Source organism: Salvelinus fontinalis, chromosome 25 (assembly GCF_029448725.1).
Source record: "Salvelinus fontinalis isolate EN_2023a chromosome 25, ASM2944872v1, whole genome shotgun sequence".
NCBI classification, from domain to species: Eukaryota; Metazoa; Chordata; class Actinopteri; order Salmoniformes; family Salmonidae; genus Salvelinus; species Salvelinus fontinalis.
In genome coordinates this window covers 22,362,002-22,381,190 of record NC_074689.1, presented here as the reverse complement: position 1 = coordinate 22,381,190, position 19,189 = coordinate 22,362,002, and the positions used below count along the sequence as shown (strand labels likewise).

At 42.2% G+C, this 19,189-nt stretch overlaps 1 protein-coding gene across 2 annotated transcripts; it reads left to right on the top strand.

Moving 5' to 3' along the window:
• The first annotated feature begins 1,954 nt into the window (after positions 1 to 1,954).
• Positions 1,955 to 16,771, top strand: LOC129822994 (uncharacterized). Of its 2 annotated transcripts, XM_055881640.1 has the most exons (6): positions 1,955 to 2,283; positions 2,799 to 2,952; positions 6,793 to 6,953; positions 10,002 to 10,208; positions 10,454 to 10,635; positions 10,722 to 16,771. In XM_055881640.1, exons 1-6 carry the CDS (start codon positions 2,202 to 2,204, stop codon positions 16,230 to 16,232), a joined length of 6,297 nt encoding a protein of 2,098 aa, XP_055737615.1. In that variant the 5' UTR covers positions 1,955 to 2,201; the 3' UTR covers positions 16,233 to 16,771. The 2 variants fall into 2 exon arrangements, with proteins under 2 accessions (XP_055737615.1, XP_055737616.1); XM_055881641.1 differs by lacking the exons at positions 1,955 to 2,283; positions 2,799 to 2,952; positions 6,793 to 6,953 and adding an exon at positions 7,010 to 9,714.
• The last annotated feature ends 2,418 nt before the right edge of the window (positions 16,772 to 19,189 follow it).

Sequence of the window (19,189 nt, the reverse complement as noted above, 5' to 3'; positions counted from 1 at the left end):
TAAGGCTGTAAGGTAACAACATTTGGAAAGATAGAAAGGGCTTGAATCCTTTCCGTGAATACTATATTGTTCATACCGTAATATACTGTAATGAAACAGCAGGGAGCAGGTCTCGAACACTCGACCTCCTAGCCCGAGGTCCGGCGCGCTATCGCCTGTGCCGCAAAAGCATGCTCGAGCGGCAGAGTCGATTTCCGCGCTTATAAACCCAGGGTCGTTACAATACGTTTGGGAGCAACATGTAAAAATCGTTGTCAAAATCTGTACTCAAGTCCATTATAAAACCCTCAATGCAATGTTCTCTCTCTGGGCAGGCTGCATAACAAGTGGGAAACTCTGAAAATACTACTTGTAAACTGGGAGCAACGAGTTGTGTACGTTTATTGGCTTTGAACTCGTTAAGAATGCCGATTAGCTAATGGCAAATAAGCTGCGTCAACCATAAACGTACAGCTATCCTGCTCGCAAACAAAGTTTAGTTTTCAAAAACAATATTAATAGGTTGTTTTTCATAAATAATGTTTTGTTGTTACAGATACAGCTTTCTCTTTGACATAGGGTTGCTAACTAGTCTATAGCTACTGTAGGGTCACTAGTTGACCTATTGTAAGGTCACTAGCTAGCCTAATGTAGAGTTGCTAGCTTAATGTAAAGTGGCTAGCTATCTTATTGTAGGGTCACTAGTTAGCCTATTGTAGGGTCACTAGTTAGCCTGTTGTAGGGTCACTAGCTAGCCTATTGTGGGGTCACTAGCTACCCTATTGTAGGGTCACTAGCTAGCCTATTGTAGGGTCACTAGCTAGCCTATTGTAGGGTCACTAGCTAGCCTATTGTGGGATCACTAGTTAGCCTATTGTAGGGTCACTAGTTAGCCTATTGTAGGGTCACTAGCTAGCCTATTGTGGGGTCACTAGCTAGCCTATTGTAGGGTCACTAGCTAGCCTATTGTAGGGTCAATAGCTAGCCTATTGTAGGGTCACTAGCTAGCCTATTGTAGGGTCACTAGCTAGCCTATTGTGGGGTCACTAGCTACCCTATTGTAGGGTCACTAGCTAGCCTATTGTAGGGTCACTAGCTAGCCTATTGTAGGGTCACTAGCTAGCCTATTGTAGGGTAACTAGCTAGCCTATTGTGGGGTCACTAGCTAGCCTATTGTAGGGTCACTAGCTAGCCTATTGTAGGGTCACTAGCTAGCCTATTGTAGGGTCACTAGCTAGCCTATTGTGGGGTCACTAGCTAGCCTATTGTGGGGTCACTAGCTAGCCTATTGTAGGGTCACTAGCTAGCCTATTGTAGGGTCACTAGCTAGCCTATTGTAAGGCCTTGTAGGCTTTACTGTAGGTCAAGATGTTGTTAACAAGAAACGGTATAGGACTTCAAAGAAGTCACATGGTACCACAAGCAGAGTGTCAGGGGGATTCCAACTTATTACCCTGACACACCTCCTCCACTTCTCACGTCATTACGTCATACTTTCTATTTGGGTCTTTCACTTCCCTCTCTCTTTTCTTTAGTTTAGGTTTTGTAGAATATGCAGATGCACCAATGTAAAAATGGTATAGTATTGTAACGACCCTGTGTTTATAAGCGCGGAAATCGACTCTGCCGCTCGAGCATGCTTTTGCGGCACAGTCGATAGCGCGCCGGACCTCGGGCTAGAAGGTCGAGGGTTCGAGACCTGCTCCCTGCCTGTTTCATTACAGTATTATTACGACAAAATTAAATATTTCTTCACAAAAACAAATTGTTCTCACACATTAGCATTATTAAAACCCTTTATGCATCTCTTTTATTATCTTTCATATTCCCAATTACTTTTCTTACACCAAATTCTTACACCAAATGCCCTGCCCACTTCACTCCTGCCCCAAAACGGTGACCAATCCAAGCAAGAGAAATTGGATTGAAAAGAGCAGGCGCTCTGAGCTATCCTTCAAAGACCAACCTACTACTACTACTACTGCTACTGCTACTGCTACTACTACTACTACTACTACTACTACTACTACTACTACTACTACTACTACTACTACTACTACTACTACTACTACTACTACTACTACTACTACTACTACTGCTAATGAGCCAAAGAAACTGGAGACAAATTGAGCACCTTCTATCTGAGTTTAGTTTATACTAGAGGTTTAGAAATAAGTGCATGCATTTCAGTGTCCAGCTGGTGTGTGTCACAGACAGCCAGGATGGAGGAGGAAGAGGGAGCCCGGATGGAGGAGGAAGAGGGAGCCATTGCAGTTGTTGGCATTGGATGCAGCTTCCCTGGAGGTTTGACAGTTTATCTATTTGTGATGTAGCTAGTTTTCTTAAGAATTTGTCATTCATTTTAGTATATCTTTTCACTCACTTTAAAGCAGTTTGAGATGACTGGAAAGCAAAATAACTACTGTACAGATGTATGAGTAAAGAAAGGTCTAGAATCACCAGGCAAATCACTGGTTATTGCTATATGCAGTCATTGAATGTTTTCACCTCTTATAGAACCATAAGAAGCTGCTCAATTTATGTTGATTAATTAAATCATTACAATGTCAGCAATGTAAAACCTCAGACTACAGAGGTTATTAAACCGCGACAATCTACGAACTTAGGTATGATCTAAATATCTGATCCAAATATGCTTTTAAAGCAATGTTTTATTTACAGACAAGCTACATTTTGTTAAATAACTATTGGTATGAAAAAGAATGCTTTGATGTAAAACTAATATTTTGATTACTTATTAATGTTGAAACAATTTAGAATAATTTTCCGATTCTGATACAACCTATATTCAATTCCAGGTGAGGGGCTTGACAGTTTCTGGAAGGTTCTTCTGGAAGGGAAGAACTGTGCAGTTCCAATCCCTGATGAGAGGTTCAACAGTACTTACTGGTATGATGCTGACAACAGAAAACCTGGGAAGTCTCACACTATCAAATCTGCTCTCATAGATGGGTGAGTACGAAAATTCACTGACCATTTCTTTTATTTACCACTGCTACTGTTACTCAATTAATCATTTGAAGAGTTTGATTCCAAAACACAATCTTTTTGTCATCTGAAGTGAATGTCTGCTTTCTGTATTAATTATGGCTGTCCGCATACTTTTAGAACATTGACCTATTTGCCTGTTAATTTATCATAGAATCACAGTCTACTTCACCAAACGGGTGATTTAACAAACGCATTTGCGAAAAAAGCACTGTCGTTGCACCAATGTGTACCTAACCATAAACATCAATACCTTTCTTAAAATCAATACACAAGTACAGTGGGGCAAAAAAGTATTTAGTCAGCCACCAATTGTGCAAGTTCTCCCACTTAAAAAGATGAGAGAGGCCTGTAATTTTCATCATAGGTACACTTCAACTATGACAGACAAAATGAGAAGAAAAAAAATCCAGAAAATCACATTGTAGGATTTTTAAGGAATTTATTTGCAAATTGTGGTGGAAAATAAGTATTTGGTCACCTACAAACAAGCAAGATTTCTGGCTCTGAAAATGTGTTCTTAAAACTAGCTTGCTTAGTTAAATAAAGGTAAAATGAAAAAAGTCTTGCTGAAACCTTTAAAGGGAACTATCAGGAACGATGCCTAATCTCCTGTTTGCTGGGATTATATCATTGACATGAGGAATTGGTACTCGTCAAAAGTTTGGACACACCTACTCATTCCAGGGGTTTTCTTTATTTTTTACTATTTTCTACATTGTAAAATAATAGTGAAAACATCAACTATGACATGACACATATGGAATCATGAAGTAACCAAAAAAGTGTTAAACAAATCAAAATATATTTGAGATTTGAGATTCTTCAAACTGTCTTGATGACAGCTTTGCACACTCTTGGCATCTCAGCCAGCTCCATGAGTTAGTCACCTGGAATGCATTTCAATTAATAGGTGTGCTTGGTTAAAAGTTATTTGGTGGTAAATTCAATTGATTGGACATGATTTGGAAAGGCACACACCTGTCTATATAATGTCCCATAGTTGACAGTGCATGTCAGAGCAAAAACCAAGCCATGAGGTCAAAGGAATTGTCCGTAGAGCTCTGAGACATGATTGAATCGAGGCACATATCTGGGGAAGGGTACAAAAAATGTCTGCAGCATTGAAGGTCCCCAAGAACAAAGTGGCCTCCAACATTCTTAAATGGAAGAAGTTTGGAACCACCAAGACTCTTCCTAGAGCTGGCTGCCCGGCCAAACTGAGCCGTTGGGGGAGAAGGGCCTTGGTCAGAGAGGTGACCAAGAACCCGATGGTCACTCAGAGCTCCAGAGTTCCTCTGTGGAGATGGGAGAACCTTCCAGAAGGGCCTTGGTCAGAGAGGTGACCAAGAACCCGATGGTCACTCAGAGCTCCAGAGTTCCTCTGTGGAGATGGGAGAACCTTCCAGAAGGACAACCATCTCTGCAGCACTTCACCAATCAGGCCTCTATGGTAGAGTGGCCAGACGGAAGCCACTCCTCAGTAAAAGGCACATGACAGCCCGATTGGAGTTTGCCAAAAGGCACCTAAAGGACTCACAGGCCATGAGAAACAAGATTCTCTGAAACCAAGACTGAACTCTTTGGCCTGAATGCCAAGTGTCACGTCTGTAGGAAATGGGAATGTTTTTCAGCGGCAGGGACTGGGAGACTAGTCAGGATCGAGGGAAAGATGAACAGAGCAAAATAGAGATCCTTGACGAAACCTGCTCCAGAGAGCTCAAGACCTCAGACTAGAGGTTGACTGATTATGATTTTTCAATACCGATACTGATTAATCGGATGATTAATGACAGCCTAGGAACTTGTTCAGGGGCAGAACAACAGATTTGTAGCTTGTCAGCTCGGGGATTTGAACTTGCAACCTTTCGGTTACTAGCCCAACGCTCTAACCACTAGGCTACCCTTCATCACACAGACCCACCCCTTCATCACACAGACAATCTAAAATGGTTCTGGCAACATTAAAACATGATGAGGATGTTCACCACTGATCCCGGTGTTGGTTGCAGTAAAACTTTATAATAAGGTATTTTATAATAAGTCCATATCCCACTTTCCCTGATACACCATCAGAGAGTGGGGTCACGGCCAGGGCCTGCCATTATCAACGGCGACCTGTAGCAATTAGGGTTAAGTGCCTTGCTCAAGAGCATAGACAGATTTTTTTCACCTAGTCGGCTTGGGAATTCGAACAAGCAACCTTTTGGTTACTGGCCCAATGCTTCAACTGCTAGGCTACCTGCCACTGAGGAGAGGTTGCATGATGATGCCAAGGGAATGTTCAATGGGGGATCTTTGTATAGTTCCCTGTAACTCACCAGGATGTCATTGAGGACCATGTGAGGACTTTTTTAGGACGTTCTCAGGACTTTCATTTTACTAGTCATTAGGACGTTGCGTGATGGTCCAAGGGAACGTCCCTGAAAACTAAAATGAGTTAGGACGTCCCCGGAACATCACGAAATGGTCACTTTAAGTGGTCAGAACGTTTTATCATGGTCCTCTGGAAGTTTTTTTTCTAGTTCCCATTTTGTTCCAGGGACATTCCCTACAACTACACAAATGTCTAGGGGACCCTGACACAATGTTCTAAGAACATCCTGAAAACGTAATTGGGGACGTTGCTGGAACAAAATGGAAACTAGACAAAAGTTTCCAGAGAAACATCAACATTTGAACAGTGGCATATCGCAGTTCAAGACCCCCCTCAGAAGCAAGTGATTTTAATTTATTATAATTTGGAAGTTGTTATCTTAACCAAAGAAACAGATGCAGAGTGCTTAGTTTTATAATGATATTTAAATTGTCTCACGTTGCTGCAATCCACGTCACTTTCATGTAAAATGTGGTAATTAATTTCAAGTTGTTCTTCAAAAACGTTATTTTCGCAGAAGAGTTTTGCTAAGTAATTGTCTGTAATTAAACCTTTTAACAATTTCTAGTCTAAAATGTTATTTAATTTGTAATATGTCATATTCTTTCATTTATATTTTTCCTATTTCGATTGTGTTGTTCCTGATAGGATGTTACTTCATTGGGGCGGGAGTAGTGAGACAATGACCATTTCCACTGTCTGGTATCAGGGTCTTTCTACACTGCTCAAAAAAATAAAGGGAACACTTAAACAACACAATGTAACTCCAAGTCAATCACACTTCTGTGAAATCAAACTGTCCACTTAGGAAGCAACACTGATTGACAATAAATGTCACATGCTGTTGTGCAAATGGAATAGACAAAAGGTGGAAATTATAGGCAATTAGCAAGACACCCCCAATAAAGGAGTGGTTCTGCAGGTGGTGATGACAGACCACTTCTCAGTTCCTATGATTCCTGGCTGATGTTTTGGTCACTTTTGAATGCTGGCAGTGCTTTCACTCTAGTGGTAGCATGAGATGGAGTCTACAACCCAGACAAGTGGCTCAGGTAGTGCAGCTCATCCAGGATAGCACATCAATGCGAGCTGTGGCAAGAAGGTTTGCTGTGTCTGTCAGCGTAGTGTCCAGAGCATGGAGGCGCTACCAGGAGACAGGCCAGTACATCAGGAGACGTGAAGGAGGCCGAAGGAGGGCAACAACACCGGCAGCTGTACCCATAGGAGAACCCTTTGAAGGATTATTTTTGGTTCCAGGTAGAACCCTTTTCCACAAATGGTTTCATTTTACATGGAACCTAAAAGGGCTCTCCTATGGGGACAGTTGAAGAACCCTTTTGGAACAGTTTTTTCTAAGAGTGTGAGGTACAACATTGCTGACAGTTGTTTGCTTGGAGTTCCCCTTTGAATTATTTATCATTTTGCAGGTTTAATGAGTTTGATCACAAATTCTTTGGCATCACTGAAACTGAAGTGGAACAAATGGACCCCCAGCAAAAACTCCTTCTTCAGTGTACATACAGGGCTCTGGAGAATGCTGGGATGCCAATGGAGAAGGCCAGTGGGACCAAGACAGGAGTGTTTATAGGTAAAGTGGATAATAATGTGTTATTTTAGGGTGTTTTCACAGCCAGTATCCCATAAAAGGATCTTATGGTATGGCTTGTTCAGAAGTGCGTTCACCGATTTTCAATTTTATCAAATGATCCTGCTTTCTCCTACAAAGACAGCAATGTGAATGCAAAGGCGATTTGGACCACGGAAATGTTGGGCCTTAATAATTACGAAAACCTCCCAGAAATTACCCCAACTACCCCAAACAGCTACTCCAAAATACCCCAGACCATCCCAAAATACCTCTAATGGCAGCAAAATACTCCAAGCAACACCAAACTACCCCAGAACACCAGAAACTCCCTCTACGGCCACAAGATGACACTGTTGTGCATGAAATTTAGCCATCCTTCGACCAGTTTTATCTCATTTTATCAAATAAAATGCCTTAATCAAATATATGCAATTGATTCTCCATCGTAGTGGCCCTTTGGTCTCCTTTTCTTGAAAATCAGCTCCTGGCAGAGAGCGCAGAAGTGCTGCCCCGCTCCTCTGAACTAAAAATACATCATGTTTTTGCCTCGTAGTAGTAACTGAAACATGGATACTGGCTGTAGGACTATAACTCGCACATGTGGCCTAATATAATAGTATTTATTGCAGTTAAATTATACATCAAATATGAATTTTGTCTCATATATGATTTCTTTCAGCATCTTGAGAGAATGGGAAAGCGTGGTTAGGGACTGTGCAAACATGCTGTCTTTGTCAACGACATAAAAGCTGACAGTAGGCTATTTTAACCACATAAAATATGCATCCAAGACGAACTGAAATCTTATCAGATTCATGTTGGACCGTTTTTCACAGCTTTCCGTTTCCTTAAAACTGGTCAAACTGATGTTCTTTGGACATTTTGCAGGAAAAATGCACTGTTTTAGAGTTATTGCTATTTTCTCCACGGTCCCTACAAGTCCTTGCTCTGAGAGCAGAAATGGAAGAGAGAACCTTTGCCCATTTAGAAATGGAAGAGAAAACCTTTAAACCAATCAGAAATGGAAGAGAAAACCTTTAAACCAATAAGAAATGGAAGAGAGAACCTTTGCCCACCCAGAAACGGAAGAGAAACCCTTTAAACCAATCAGAAATGGAAGAGAGAACCTTTGCCCACCCAGAAACGGAAGAGAAAACCTTTAAACCAATCAGAAATGGAAGAGAGAACCTTTGCCCACCCAGAAACGGAAGAGAAAACCTTTAAACCAATCAGAAATGGAAGAGAGAACCTTTGCCGATGTCAACTAGATTAGACTTATTACTGATGCATTCATTCTATTTATTTATGACATTCTTCTGGTAATTCTACTAGGGCAACAAGTCGGCCTAATGACAAAAGAGAAGCTGCAAGTTGGCTAACGAATAGCCTATAAAATGTCTGAAGTTGTAGGCAGAAAATGTTCTAAAATAGAGGTGGAAGTAGCCTGAGTAGACAGAGATGACCTCCTGGGACCGTGACAGCAGTGGAATCAACCAATCACTTCAGTCTACACTATGCCTTAATGACAATCGTCAAATGTCATAACCCTTTTGGTGTTTTAAGATGAATGGCGGGTGCACACTGCACTGTTTAGAAACTGTATTAAACATGTGCAGGGAGCCTACTTTTTTAAGTGATTTGTTTAACAATCAGATAAAAACATCATGCCTGGTTGTTTTAATATCACATTAAAAAAGGTAATAGCCAAAAATGTTTACAGATTTAACTTAAATGACATGTCTTTAGTATTATTAAAAGAAAATGGTGTGCACTCATAGGAGGTCCTGCACCCCCTTTCGTTCCGCTGTCCCTGGCTCCTGAATGTGTAATTAGCTCCATGACTACAGCCCTGCACGGCGCTTTCTATAGTAGGGAGCTAGGTTTTTTATTTCCTACAGCATAACTTTTAGCCAGCGTGAGCACAAGCCGGTTTATCAAGTGTTCTTGGGCATAAACTATGTGTTGAAATGTAGAAAATGTAACCGACAGAGCATAATTTATATGCTGAGCAGCATAAACCTCTTAAAGATGCACTATACTGATATCGCTCCGCCATTTCCTGGTTGCTAAAATTCGAATAGTTCGCCTAATTTAAGTTTGTGACAAGTGTAGTGTAGAGAATCATTGTACAATCTAACCCGCTGTGACATATCTTTTCAATAACCAAAAATATAATATTTTCAGCTGTTTTGAAGCTGGTGTATAAAACCAAAAGTAAAAGATGCAAAAACGAAACTTCATAACAGGAAGCATAGAAATAGCACACATAGAACAGATCTACCGTTTCTTAGACTTCCTTTCAATTAGGATGACAGATCTATAACTCACATTACTATGTGAATTTAGTGGTCCCCAAAAAAGTGACTTATTGCCGCTTTGAAGATGTTTAGATGGTACAATGATTCTCTACTTGCTGGTTTTGTCACAAACTGAAATTAGGCAAATTAGAATGTTAGCAACCAGGAAAACGGCATAGTTCCGCATATTTCCGCATAGGAACGGCATAGTTCCGCATATTTCCGCATAGTGCATCTTTAAGAGAAGCAGCACTGTTTACGCCAAGGTTTTATTGAAATGATTAGGAGCATCTGACACTCTGCAAATGTCTGGTGTCTAGTAAAGCAGGGGCTCAGGCTCTGGCAACAGAAATAGATAAAGGGAACATTTGACAGGTTAAATAAGGATTTTTAAGCCTTGAGACAAATTACACATGGATTACGCATATGTGCCATTCAGAGGGCAAATGGGCAAGACAAAAAATGTAAGTGAACTGGATATGGTAGCATTTACCCTAGCCCTTACCCTAATCATAAGTATGTTGTACAGTGTAACAATTAGTATTTACAATACTTGTTACACTGTATTTACAGGAATAATGACATAGTTATAAAGACATTGTAATGTAAGCGAATTGGCTATTGATTATTTAATAATTTCGGTATTATTGTCTATTTTTGACTGCATTGGTCCTCCATTGAAAGAAAGCCCACACACAATAAAATGTCAGTTGTGTATTATTTCAATAATGTGTGCCTATTTTCATTCAAGGGCTTATGAACAGAGATTATGAACAATCTGCTGCATTTATGAACCCAAATTTAATCAACCACTGCACCGGCACCGGACTTTCTATGAGTATAGCAGCCAACAGAATCTCCTACATCTTCAACTTCACTGGACCCTCTCTCTCCATTGACTGTGCCTGCTCTTCATCCCTTGTTGCTCTTCATTTAGCTTGTCAAGCCATAAGACAAGGTGTGTAATGTATCACATTTACCTACGTTTTACAACGCATGCAACATTTTGTCAAAATGTAATCTTACACACTGACTGAATTCACTACAACAACAAAAAATCTAAAATCCGATTTATTTTACAAAGCCCTTTTTCCGCAGCTCTGTCAAAGTGTCCTGAAGAGCAAAGCAGAGGCAAAAGCATGGTGGCTCTCATCACAAAATATAATCTGACAGATTTGTATACTGTATGCTTTCGCTTCTCAGGTGACTGCGAGATGGCTCTTTGTGGTGGCGTCAATTGTATCATACAGCCACTAGTCTTTGTCGCTCTCAGCAAAGCAAAGATGATTTCACCTGAAGGCACCAGCAAACCTTTCTCCAGCAAAGCAGATGGCTATGGCAGAGGAGAGGGTTGTGGGATTATTCTTCTGAAGCCACTAAAAAAAGTAAATTATTTTCTGTTTCACTGTCACAAAATTGCTCTCACTTTGATTTTTTTTTAACCCTACACACTGATTTCTATTTGACACAGGCTCTCAAGGAGAATGACCATGTGTGGGGCATCATAAGCAACACGGCTGTAAACCAAGATGGCCACACAGTCACTCCAATTACCAAGCCATCCATGGTCCAGCAAGAGGAGCTGCTGCGCGGAATCTATTCAGAGTCTGACCTGTTATCGGTCCAGTACATAGAGGCTCATGGGACTGGAACTCCAGTGGGGGATCCCATAGAAGCAGGCAGCATCTCCAAAGTCATTGCCAAAGCCAGACCTCCAGGTTCAGAGACACTCCTCATCGGCTCTGTGAAAGGCAACATTGGACACACTGAATCTGCAGCTGGAGTGGCAGGGCTAATCAAGGTACTCCTAATGATGAAACATGAAACCATTGTCCCTTCACTGTTCTACTCTGAGGACAGTGCCAGTATAGATGCTAAAGCCTTGAATGTAATGATTCCTACTAAAGCAGAAAAGTGGAGAGATTCTATTGCAAGAGTTGCAGGAATAAACAATTTTGGTTTTGGAGGAACAAATGCACATGTTATTGTCAAACAACACAAGCAGTCAAATGTTCCTCAAAAAAGTGGTAGGAAATCACACAATTTATTTGTCCTCTCTGCCAGTTCTGAAAAGTCTATGAGTATGATGATGGAGGACACAATTCAACAGATAGACAGAGACAACAAAGGGGATCTAGAAGCTCTTGCATACACATCTGCATGTAGAAGAAGCCACTTGAAACATCGATATCGGAAAGCATTCAGAACTCTCTCTCTGGCTGATCTAAAAGATCAACTCAAGTCTGCCATGAACAAGGTAACAACGCCATCTTACTCAGATCCCAGGCTAGTATTTGTCTTCTGTGGGAACGGTGTAACCTATCAAGGCATGTGCCAGCAGCTCCTGAAACATGAGCCTGTGTTCAGACAGAAGATCAGCCAAATTGAGAAGCTTTTCCAAAAGTTCAATAACATGAGTATCATAGAGAGACTTGAGAGTGAATCAGAGAGTAAGGATCTTTCAAAACCAGATGTTGTCCAGCCCCTCCTCTTTGCCATTCAGGTTGGCATAGCCAGTCTCTTCAAGCACTGGGGCATCAAACCTGATGCCATTCTTGGCCACTCTGTAGGAGAGGTTGCTGCTGCCCACTGCTCTGGTCTGTTGTCCCTTGAGGATGCAGTGAACGTGATCTACTTCCGCAGTACTCTGCAGAATAAGGTCACAGGAGGGAAAATGCTTGTGGTCAGTAACATGGTCGTATCAGAGGTCTTGAACCTCCTTCCCTCCTACTCAAATAAGATTTCCTTGGCTGCCTTCAACAGCCCACAGTCCTGCACCCTCTCAGGTGATGCAGAGGCTATAGACGTTCTCCATCGAAAGCTGAGCAGCTCAGTCAAGAGTAAGAATCTGTTCCTCCGTGTTTTGGATGTCCCTGCTGCATACCACAGCCAGATGATGGATCCCATCCTGTCTCAACTAGAGGACAGTATTGGCTCTTTACAGGTCAATGATGTTGAGACACAATTGTTCTCCACAGTGACAGGAAAGGAGGTAGAGCAGACGGACTTCAGCACAGGCAAATACTGGGCCAGGAACATTCGAGATCCAGTTTCATTTGAACAGGCAGTGAGATCAGCAACCAAAGAGAAAAAGAATGTAGTCTTTGTGGAGATTGGCCCGAGAAGAGCTCTACAAAGAAACATCCAGGAGACTCTGGGAAATGACACCATAGTTCTGTCCTCAGTGCAGCCAGATAAAGATCATGAGACAATGCTGAATACTGTGTCCAAACTGTTTGAGTTGGGGGTTCAGGTAGACTGGGATCAGTTCTACAGAGGCCGTGAGGCTTCACCAACACCTTTCCCAAGGTATCAGTTTGATTCTACTCAGAGAGATGTTATCATTGCTGCATCAAAGGTACATCATACATCAGCTAATCATCCTGTGCTAACTCATACAGCTAGCGATAGCAATATCTTCAGTTGTGATCTGTCTTCTGACTCAGTATCCTACCTGCATGAGCATAAACACAATGGTGTTGCCATACTCCCTGGTGCCTTCTATATTGAGTTGGGTTTGGCTGCCTTCATGGCCAGTGCCAAACCAAAGGTTCCACTCAACACACTGCTGGTCAGTATCAGTTTTCAGAGTCCCTATGTTTTCACCCAGAATGCACCAGAGATTAAAGTGCAACTTGAACCAGCAGTGGATGAGATCCATTTTAAGATATATTCTCCCTCCACAAACCATGCATCAGGTACAATAACTTGCAAGCGAGGACAGCTAGCTGAAGAGCAGAACATTTCGCTAAGCTCCATCTACAAAAGATGCAATTCAGTGTTGAGTTTTGAAAAGTTCTACACTGAAATTGCTCTGGGTGGGTTTCAGTATGGCACTGTTTTCCAGAACACGGGGGATGTACACTATGGTGAAGAGTTTAAGGAGGCTTTTTCAGTTGTCACAGTTCCAGAGGAATTGCTGTCTCAGTTGCATGAATACTGCATTCACCCTGTAGTGTTAGACTTCCTGATGCAACTCGCTCCTGTTACAGTAGCATATAGATCCTCTTCAAGGCCCGGGTTTCCTGTCAAAATAGGCAGCTTGACAGTGTTTGAACCCCTGCTAGAGGAAATGATTGTGTATCTGAAAGCAGTTGATGAAGGCGTTGATCACTTTGAAGTATGTGGTTGCTTTACAGACAAAGAGGGAAGGGTTTTGGTTGAGCTTAAGCATGTGATGATTAAATATCTTGGGAGCCGCTCTCATGTTGTTGAAGAATACTTTTTCCACAATGACTTCAATGTTGTCTGTGAGGATATCAATTCCTCTAATGTCAGTGAGGCACCAAAGGCCTTGGTCTTTTCTGACCAGGTAGGCCTTCCAAAAGCCATGCAACCACACTTAAGTTCACAGTCTAGATACATCTCCTTCACACAATCTAAGGAGGTCTTGAGCCATGGATTTCCTACACTCCTGGCAAACCTTAATATCACAGATCTCAACAAACACTTTCAGGAGGTCTTATTTGTGTGGGGTCAGGAAGATGTTACGTCACTGAGAACCGAGTATGTTCTGGAGAATATGGTAAGCTGCTGTGAGATGTTCAGGAAAATTGTCCTGGCACTGAGGGCCATGCAATTTACAAATTCCATCAGAGTAATAACCTACAAGGCAGCGGAGAGCACAGTGGGCCACATCAGCGCAGGCTTTGTCCTGTCAGGCATGACTAGATCGTGTGCTGCAGAAATGGAAAACCTTTCCTTCCAGCTGATTGACATCAATTCTGTCTCTACAGAGGACATCAGAGCTCTGTCTCAGGTCTTACAGTCATACCCTTGCAAAAGATACCCAGAGTTGGTTGTGAAAGGTGGGCTGATTTTGAAACCTGATATTGTACATACTCCCATTGGAAGCATTGAGAGCACTGGGGGAAGGATTTTCTCTTCAATGTCTGAGCCATGCATCTTTCAGACTGCTGATCCGTACAGAATAACTAGCTTGTCTGCTGTTCCCTGTGATGTTGACGATACAAACATCCAAGAGAAATCAGTTGAGATTCAGCTCAGTAAGATAGCTGTTCATTCCTCAGACTACTGTCCTGTCAGTGTCTCTGACCTGAACTATGCTCAGACAATATACTGGAACAATCACACATCTCAGAACCACCAGCTCCTGGTTCTTGACTTCTGTGGTACTGTCACAGCTGTAGGGAAAAATGTGAACAAACTGAAAGTGGGAGACCATGTCGTATCATGTTATCCCATTGCTGCATCTTCTAAGATTGTGATTCCCGAAGCAGCATGCTACAAGACAAAGTGGCTCACATTTCTGAAAGAGGCTCCTTGTGTCTCCTACTTTGTTCTGGCATGGGAAATACTGCACAGACTGTTACCTAGAGTCAAACAACAGAGAAGGTTGAGCATCATCTCCTCTGTTCCTGACTCTAGTCTGCTGAAGGTCTTAATCCAAACAGCAAACAAATCAGGATGGAAGGCCATTGTAGGGACACCGTGCAATGGGATGTTTGTTGATGCAATTCTCCTCCTTCCACCATTTGATAAATCTCTGTTGGCAGAAGTCAGCAATTGTCCTGATGTCAGACATGTTGTCATTGTCTGTGAATCCCAGTCCCACTGCTCGCTTGAACAGAGGGCTTTCCAGAATGTTAAGGATAGTGTTCACATACAGACTCTTCAGATGTCCAGCATCTTACAAAAGGGATCACTCATTACCAAGAGACCACACATTCATCGCTGGCTCCAGTCCATGCATTTGGACAGGATATCATTTTCTCTAGAGACCTCTACCTTTCAGAGAATGTCATCCGGTAGCATTGACTTCCTGTCTGTTGAGGAATCTGAGTCGTACTTCAGCTCAAAGACCCTGTCTGTTGTGGCGCTGGGTAAAGATGATTCCAAAGGTGCACTGTCCAACATTCAGTTGCTGCCTAAACCAACCCCGCTTTTCCAGAAGAAGTCTGTGTACATTGTCACAGGTGGTCTCTCTGGGCTGGGGTTTGAAACAGTGAAGTTCCTTTCGAAGAAAGGTGGAGAGTACATCGTCATACTCTCCAGAAGTAGCCCCACACCAGACATACAGCAGGAGATAGTCATTCTGGAGAGACAATGGAGTGCCCGTATTGTATGGATGGCATGTGATGTCTCTGTCTCTGAGCATGTGCTCAGAGTGATTGGTCTCATTGGTCAGAAGTTTCCCTCTTGGCCAATCAAAGGGGTGTTTCACAGTGCAGTCGTCCTGCATGATGGGTTGATTGAAAACCTTGACAAATCCCACTTTGAGAAAGTCCTAAAGCCCAAGGTGAATGGAGCTCTGAATCTGCACCACGCCACAAAACACTGCAAGTTAGACTACTTTGTGTGCTACTCTTCCATCGCTTCTTTCCTTGGCAATGCCTCACAAACAAACTATGCAGCAGCTAATTCATTCCTGGACTACTTCTGTCAGTATAGACGGAATATTGGCCTATCTGGGCAATCCATCAACTGGGGAGCTTTGAACCTTGGTCTCCTGCTTAACAAGGATCATTTACACAGGTTTCTGGAGACAAGGGGATTGATGGTGATGGATGTTACAGAGATTCATGAGAGTTTGGAACAATGCCTCTTGCTAAACAAACCCCAACAGGTTGTATGTAGGTTTCACATCAAGAACATGATGAGCAATGTCCTCTCTCAAAATGCATCATTGACCATGCGTATGACTGCATTCGTGGATGAGGCAGTGCAAAAACTCAAATTCCAAAAGTCACAGTCTGAACATACTTCTGTGCCATCATCCCCACGTGAATACATCAGGTCTGTACTGAGTCAAACAATTGGTGTTGACAAGAAGGAGTTAGATGACAATTCTACTCTCCCTGCCTTAGGCATCGACTCAATGCTAGCCATGACCCTGCAGAACCTCATCTTTCAGGATAGGGGTGTGAATGTGCCTCTGGTTACATTGCTGGACCCCAATGGGACACTGTCTACATTGGTATCAATTCTGAGTACTGAGGGTGAATCTCAGAATGATGATTAGAAAGAGGAATGATAGATGACATGTTCACAAGACAATAGAGATTCCAATTTAACATTTATAGTTAGAGGTGGCCGGTAGAGACATATCCTGAACCTAGAGAGTACGCCGGCTCGCCTTCCATGTCTGGGTGTATTCCCACCTGTAGCAGTGACTGTCCAGGTATGTTTTTAGTCAGTAATCAGGCAGAGGGGGCCGGTAGAGACATATCCTGAACCGAGAGAGTATACCGGCTCGCCTTCCATGTCTGGGTGTATTCCCACCTGTAGCAGTGACTGTCCAGGTATGTTTTTAGTCAGTAATCCCACAGGTAAGGAAAAATGTTTGGAACAAAGACTCCATACTATTTCTCCCTGATGTTTAGAAGATCCAAGCAGCTATATTTGTGTAAACATAACGACTATATTTGTGTAAAAATAATGACTGTATTTGTGTAAACATAATGACTGTATTTGTGTAAATATATTTCTGTAATAATGATGTTTTTACACTTTTTTATATGTTTATCTGTTAGGATATTAATCTTAAAAACACGTAATAATCTGTGCTATATTTCTTCTGTAAAATTTAAAATAAAATGATTTCAAATGAACCAGTTTAAAGTCACTTAACTTTAATGAATTTATGAGTTAACATTATTGTTCTTATTATGGGTTCAAGCAGCGAAGATGGGTGAAACCCTATTGTATTTCTTGCCGTTTATTATTATCGTTCTTCTGCCGATTTGGTAAAAAAAAAATGCAAATTCCCATGAGATGGTCAGGCTTTAACAACCAATTGAAAATGCTAAATTTGAAAGGTCACGCCCCTCACCCCGCCCGTTTGATCTAGACTCCTGAAGTTTGGTACATAGGTCCCTCTCCCCACAAGGAACACATTTACCTCAAGGACCCATAAGGTCCGCCATGATGGATTTTCCACCATTTAGAATTTTAACACAAACACTACTCCTCTGGCACCAAATAACCGATCTGCACGAAACTTAATACATGGTATCTATGGACCAAGGTCTCTCAACGCATGGTATCTATGGACCAAGGTCTCTCAGCGCATGGTATCTATGGACCAAGGTCTCTCAACGCATGGTATCTATGGACCAAGGTCTCTCAGCGCATGGTATCTATGGACCAAGGTCTCTCAATGCATGGTATCTATGGACCAAGGTCTCTCAACGCATGGTATCTATGGACCAAGGTCTCTCAACGCATGGTATCTATGGACCAAGGTCTCTCAGCGCATGGTATCTATGGACCAAGGTCTCTCAATGCATGGTATCTATGGACCAAGGTCTCTCAACGCATGGTATCTATGGACCAAGGTCTCTCAATGCATGGTATCTATGGACCAAGGTCTCTCAACGCATGGTATCTATGGACCAAGGTCTCTCAACGCATGGTATCTATGGACCAAGGTCTCTCAACGCATGGTATCTATGGACCAAGGTCTCTCAACGCATGGTATCTATGGACCAAGGTCTCTCAACGCATGGTATCTATGGACCAAGGTCTCTCAACGCATGGTATCTATGGACCAAGGTCTCTCAACGCATGGTATCTATGGACCAAGGTCTCTCAACGCATGGTATCTATGGACCAAGGTCTCTCAGCGCATGGTATCTATGGACCAAGGTCTCTCAGCACATGTTATTCCAGGCTAGCATCTCACACAACATGGCTTCAAGTGAGCGTGACCTGGCACATAAATGCATATAAATCTGACACGGTTATTTGCATTGAAACAAAACATTATACACATGTTCCAAACACCGTCAAGACACAAAATATGCAAGAACAATCAGATCCACCACAAGTTGGCACATATTTATCTCTTGATCTGTTTGACGCAGTCGTGGAATTTAGCACATATGCTCAGGGATGTGAGTCTAGCTAACCTGTAGAGTATGATTGTTTGGCCTTATGGGGTATTTGGACAGGAAAACCATTCATGCAAGCTCATTGGCTTATAGCAGCCATACTGTTTGAGCTAGAGTACTGGAAAATATTATTTGAAGACTATGGATGCTATTTAAAACATTTGGTCCCGATCGCTCAAGTGTTTCTGGAGTAGAAGACGTTTAAAGCAGTCAACATAAAAAAACAAATGTCCAAAATGCATAAAAAGGATATTGCATGATGTTTGACTGCTGACTTCTGATATTTGGTAACATGGTAAGTACAGAAGTAGCTTGTTCTTTCTCATCCTGATAGTTGTTATGCAAAGAAAAGTATAGAAATGTCTATCACAATTTCATCCCAATAAAACAAGAATGTTGCACAAAAAAGAAGGCTGCAACAAAACATTACAATCAAGAAACAAAAATGAATAATCCCACATTAAATACATGATTTGTATATATGACATTGCTAGGTATTAATGATTGGTATCAAACCACATGTTACATTCCCAAAACACCAACTCAAAATGTTGACCAAAATGAAACTGGGGGGGGGGGGGGGGGGGGGGTTAGAATACGTCTTAATGGACTCCCACTGGATTTGCCTGAGAACATACAAACTATATGAAAAACTCACACCAACTGCACTGTGGGAGAAAACAACAGGTGCGGGCATGAGGTGTATCTCTCCCAACATCTCGTCTCCAACCTGGGCCAGCAGGTCTTAAATACCAGCTGGGCCTGCGCAGATGAAACGCATCCTGACAAATGAGATGACTCGCTGGGCCAGCATAGGTGAAGCCCATCCTGATTAACGAGGTGACTGGCATAGGTGAAGCCCATCCTGATTAACGAGGTGACTGGCATAGGTGAAGCCCATCCTGATTAACGAGGTGACTGGCATAGGTGAAGCCCATCCTGATTAACGAGGTGACTGGCATAGGTGAAGCCCATCCTGATTAACGAGGTGACTGGCATAGGTGAAGCCCATCCTGATTAACGAGGTGACTGGCATAGGTGAAGCCCATCCTGATTAACGAGGTGACTGGCATAGGTGAAGCCCATC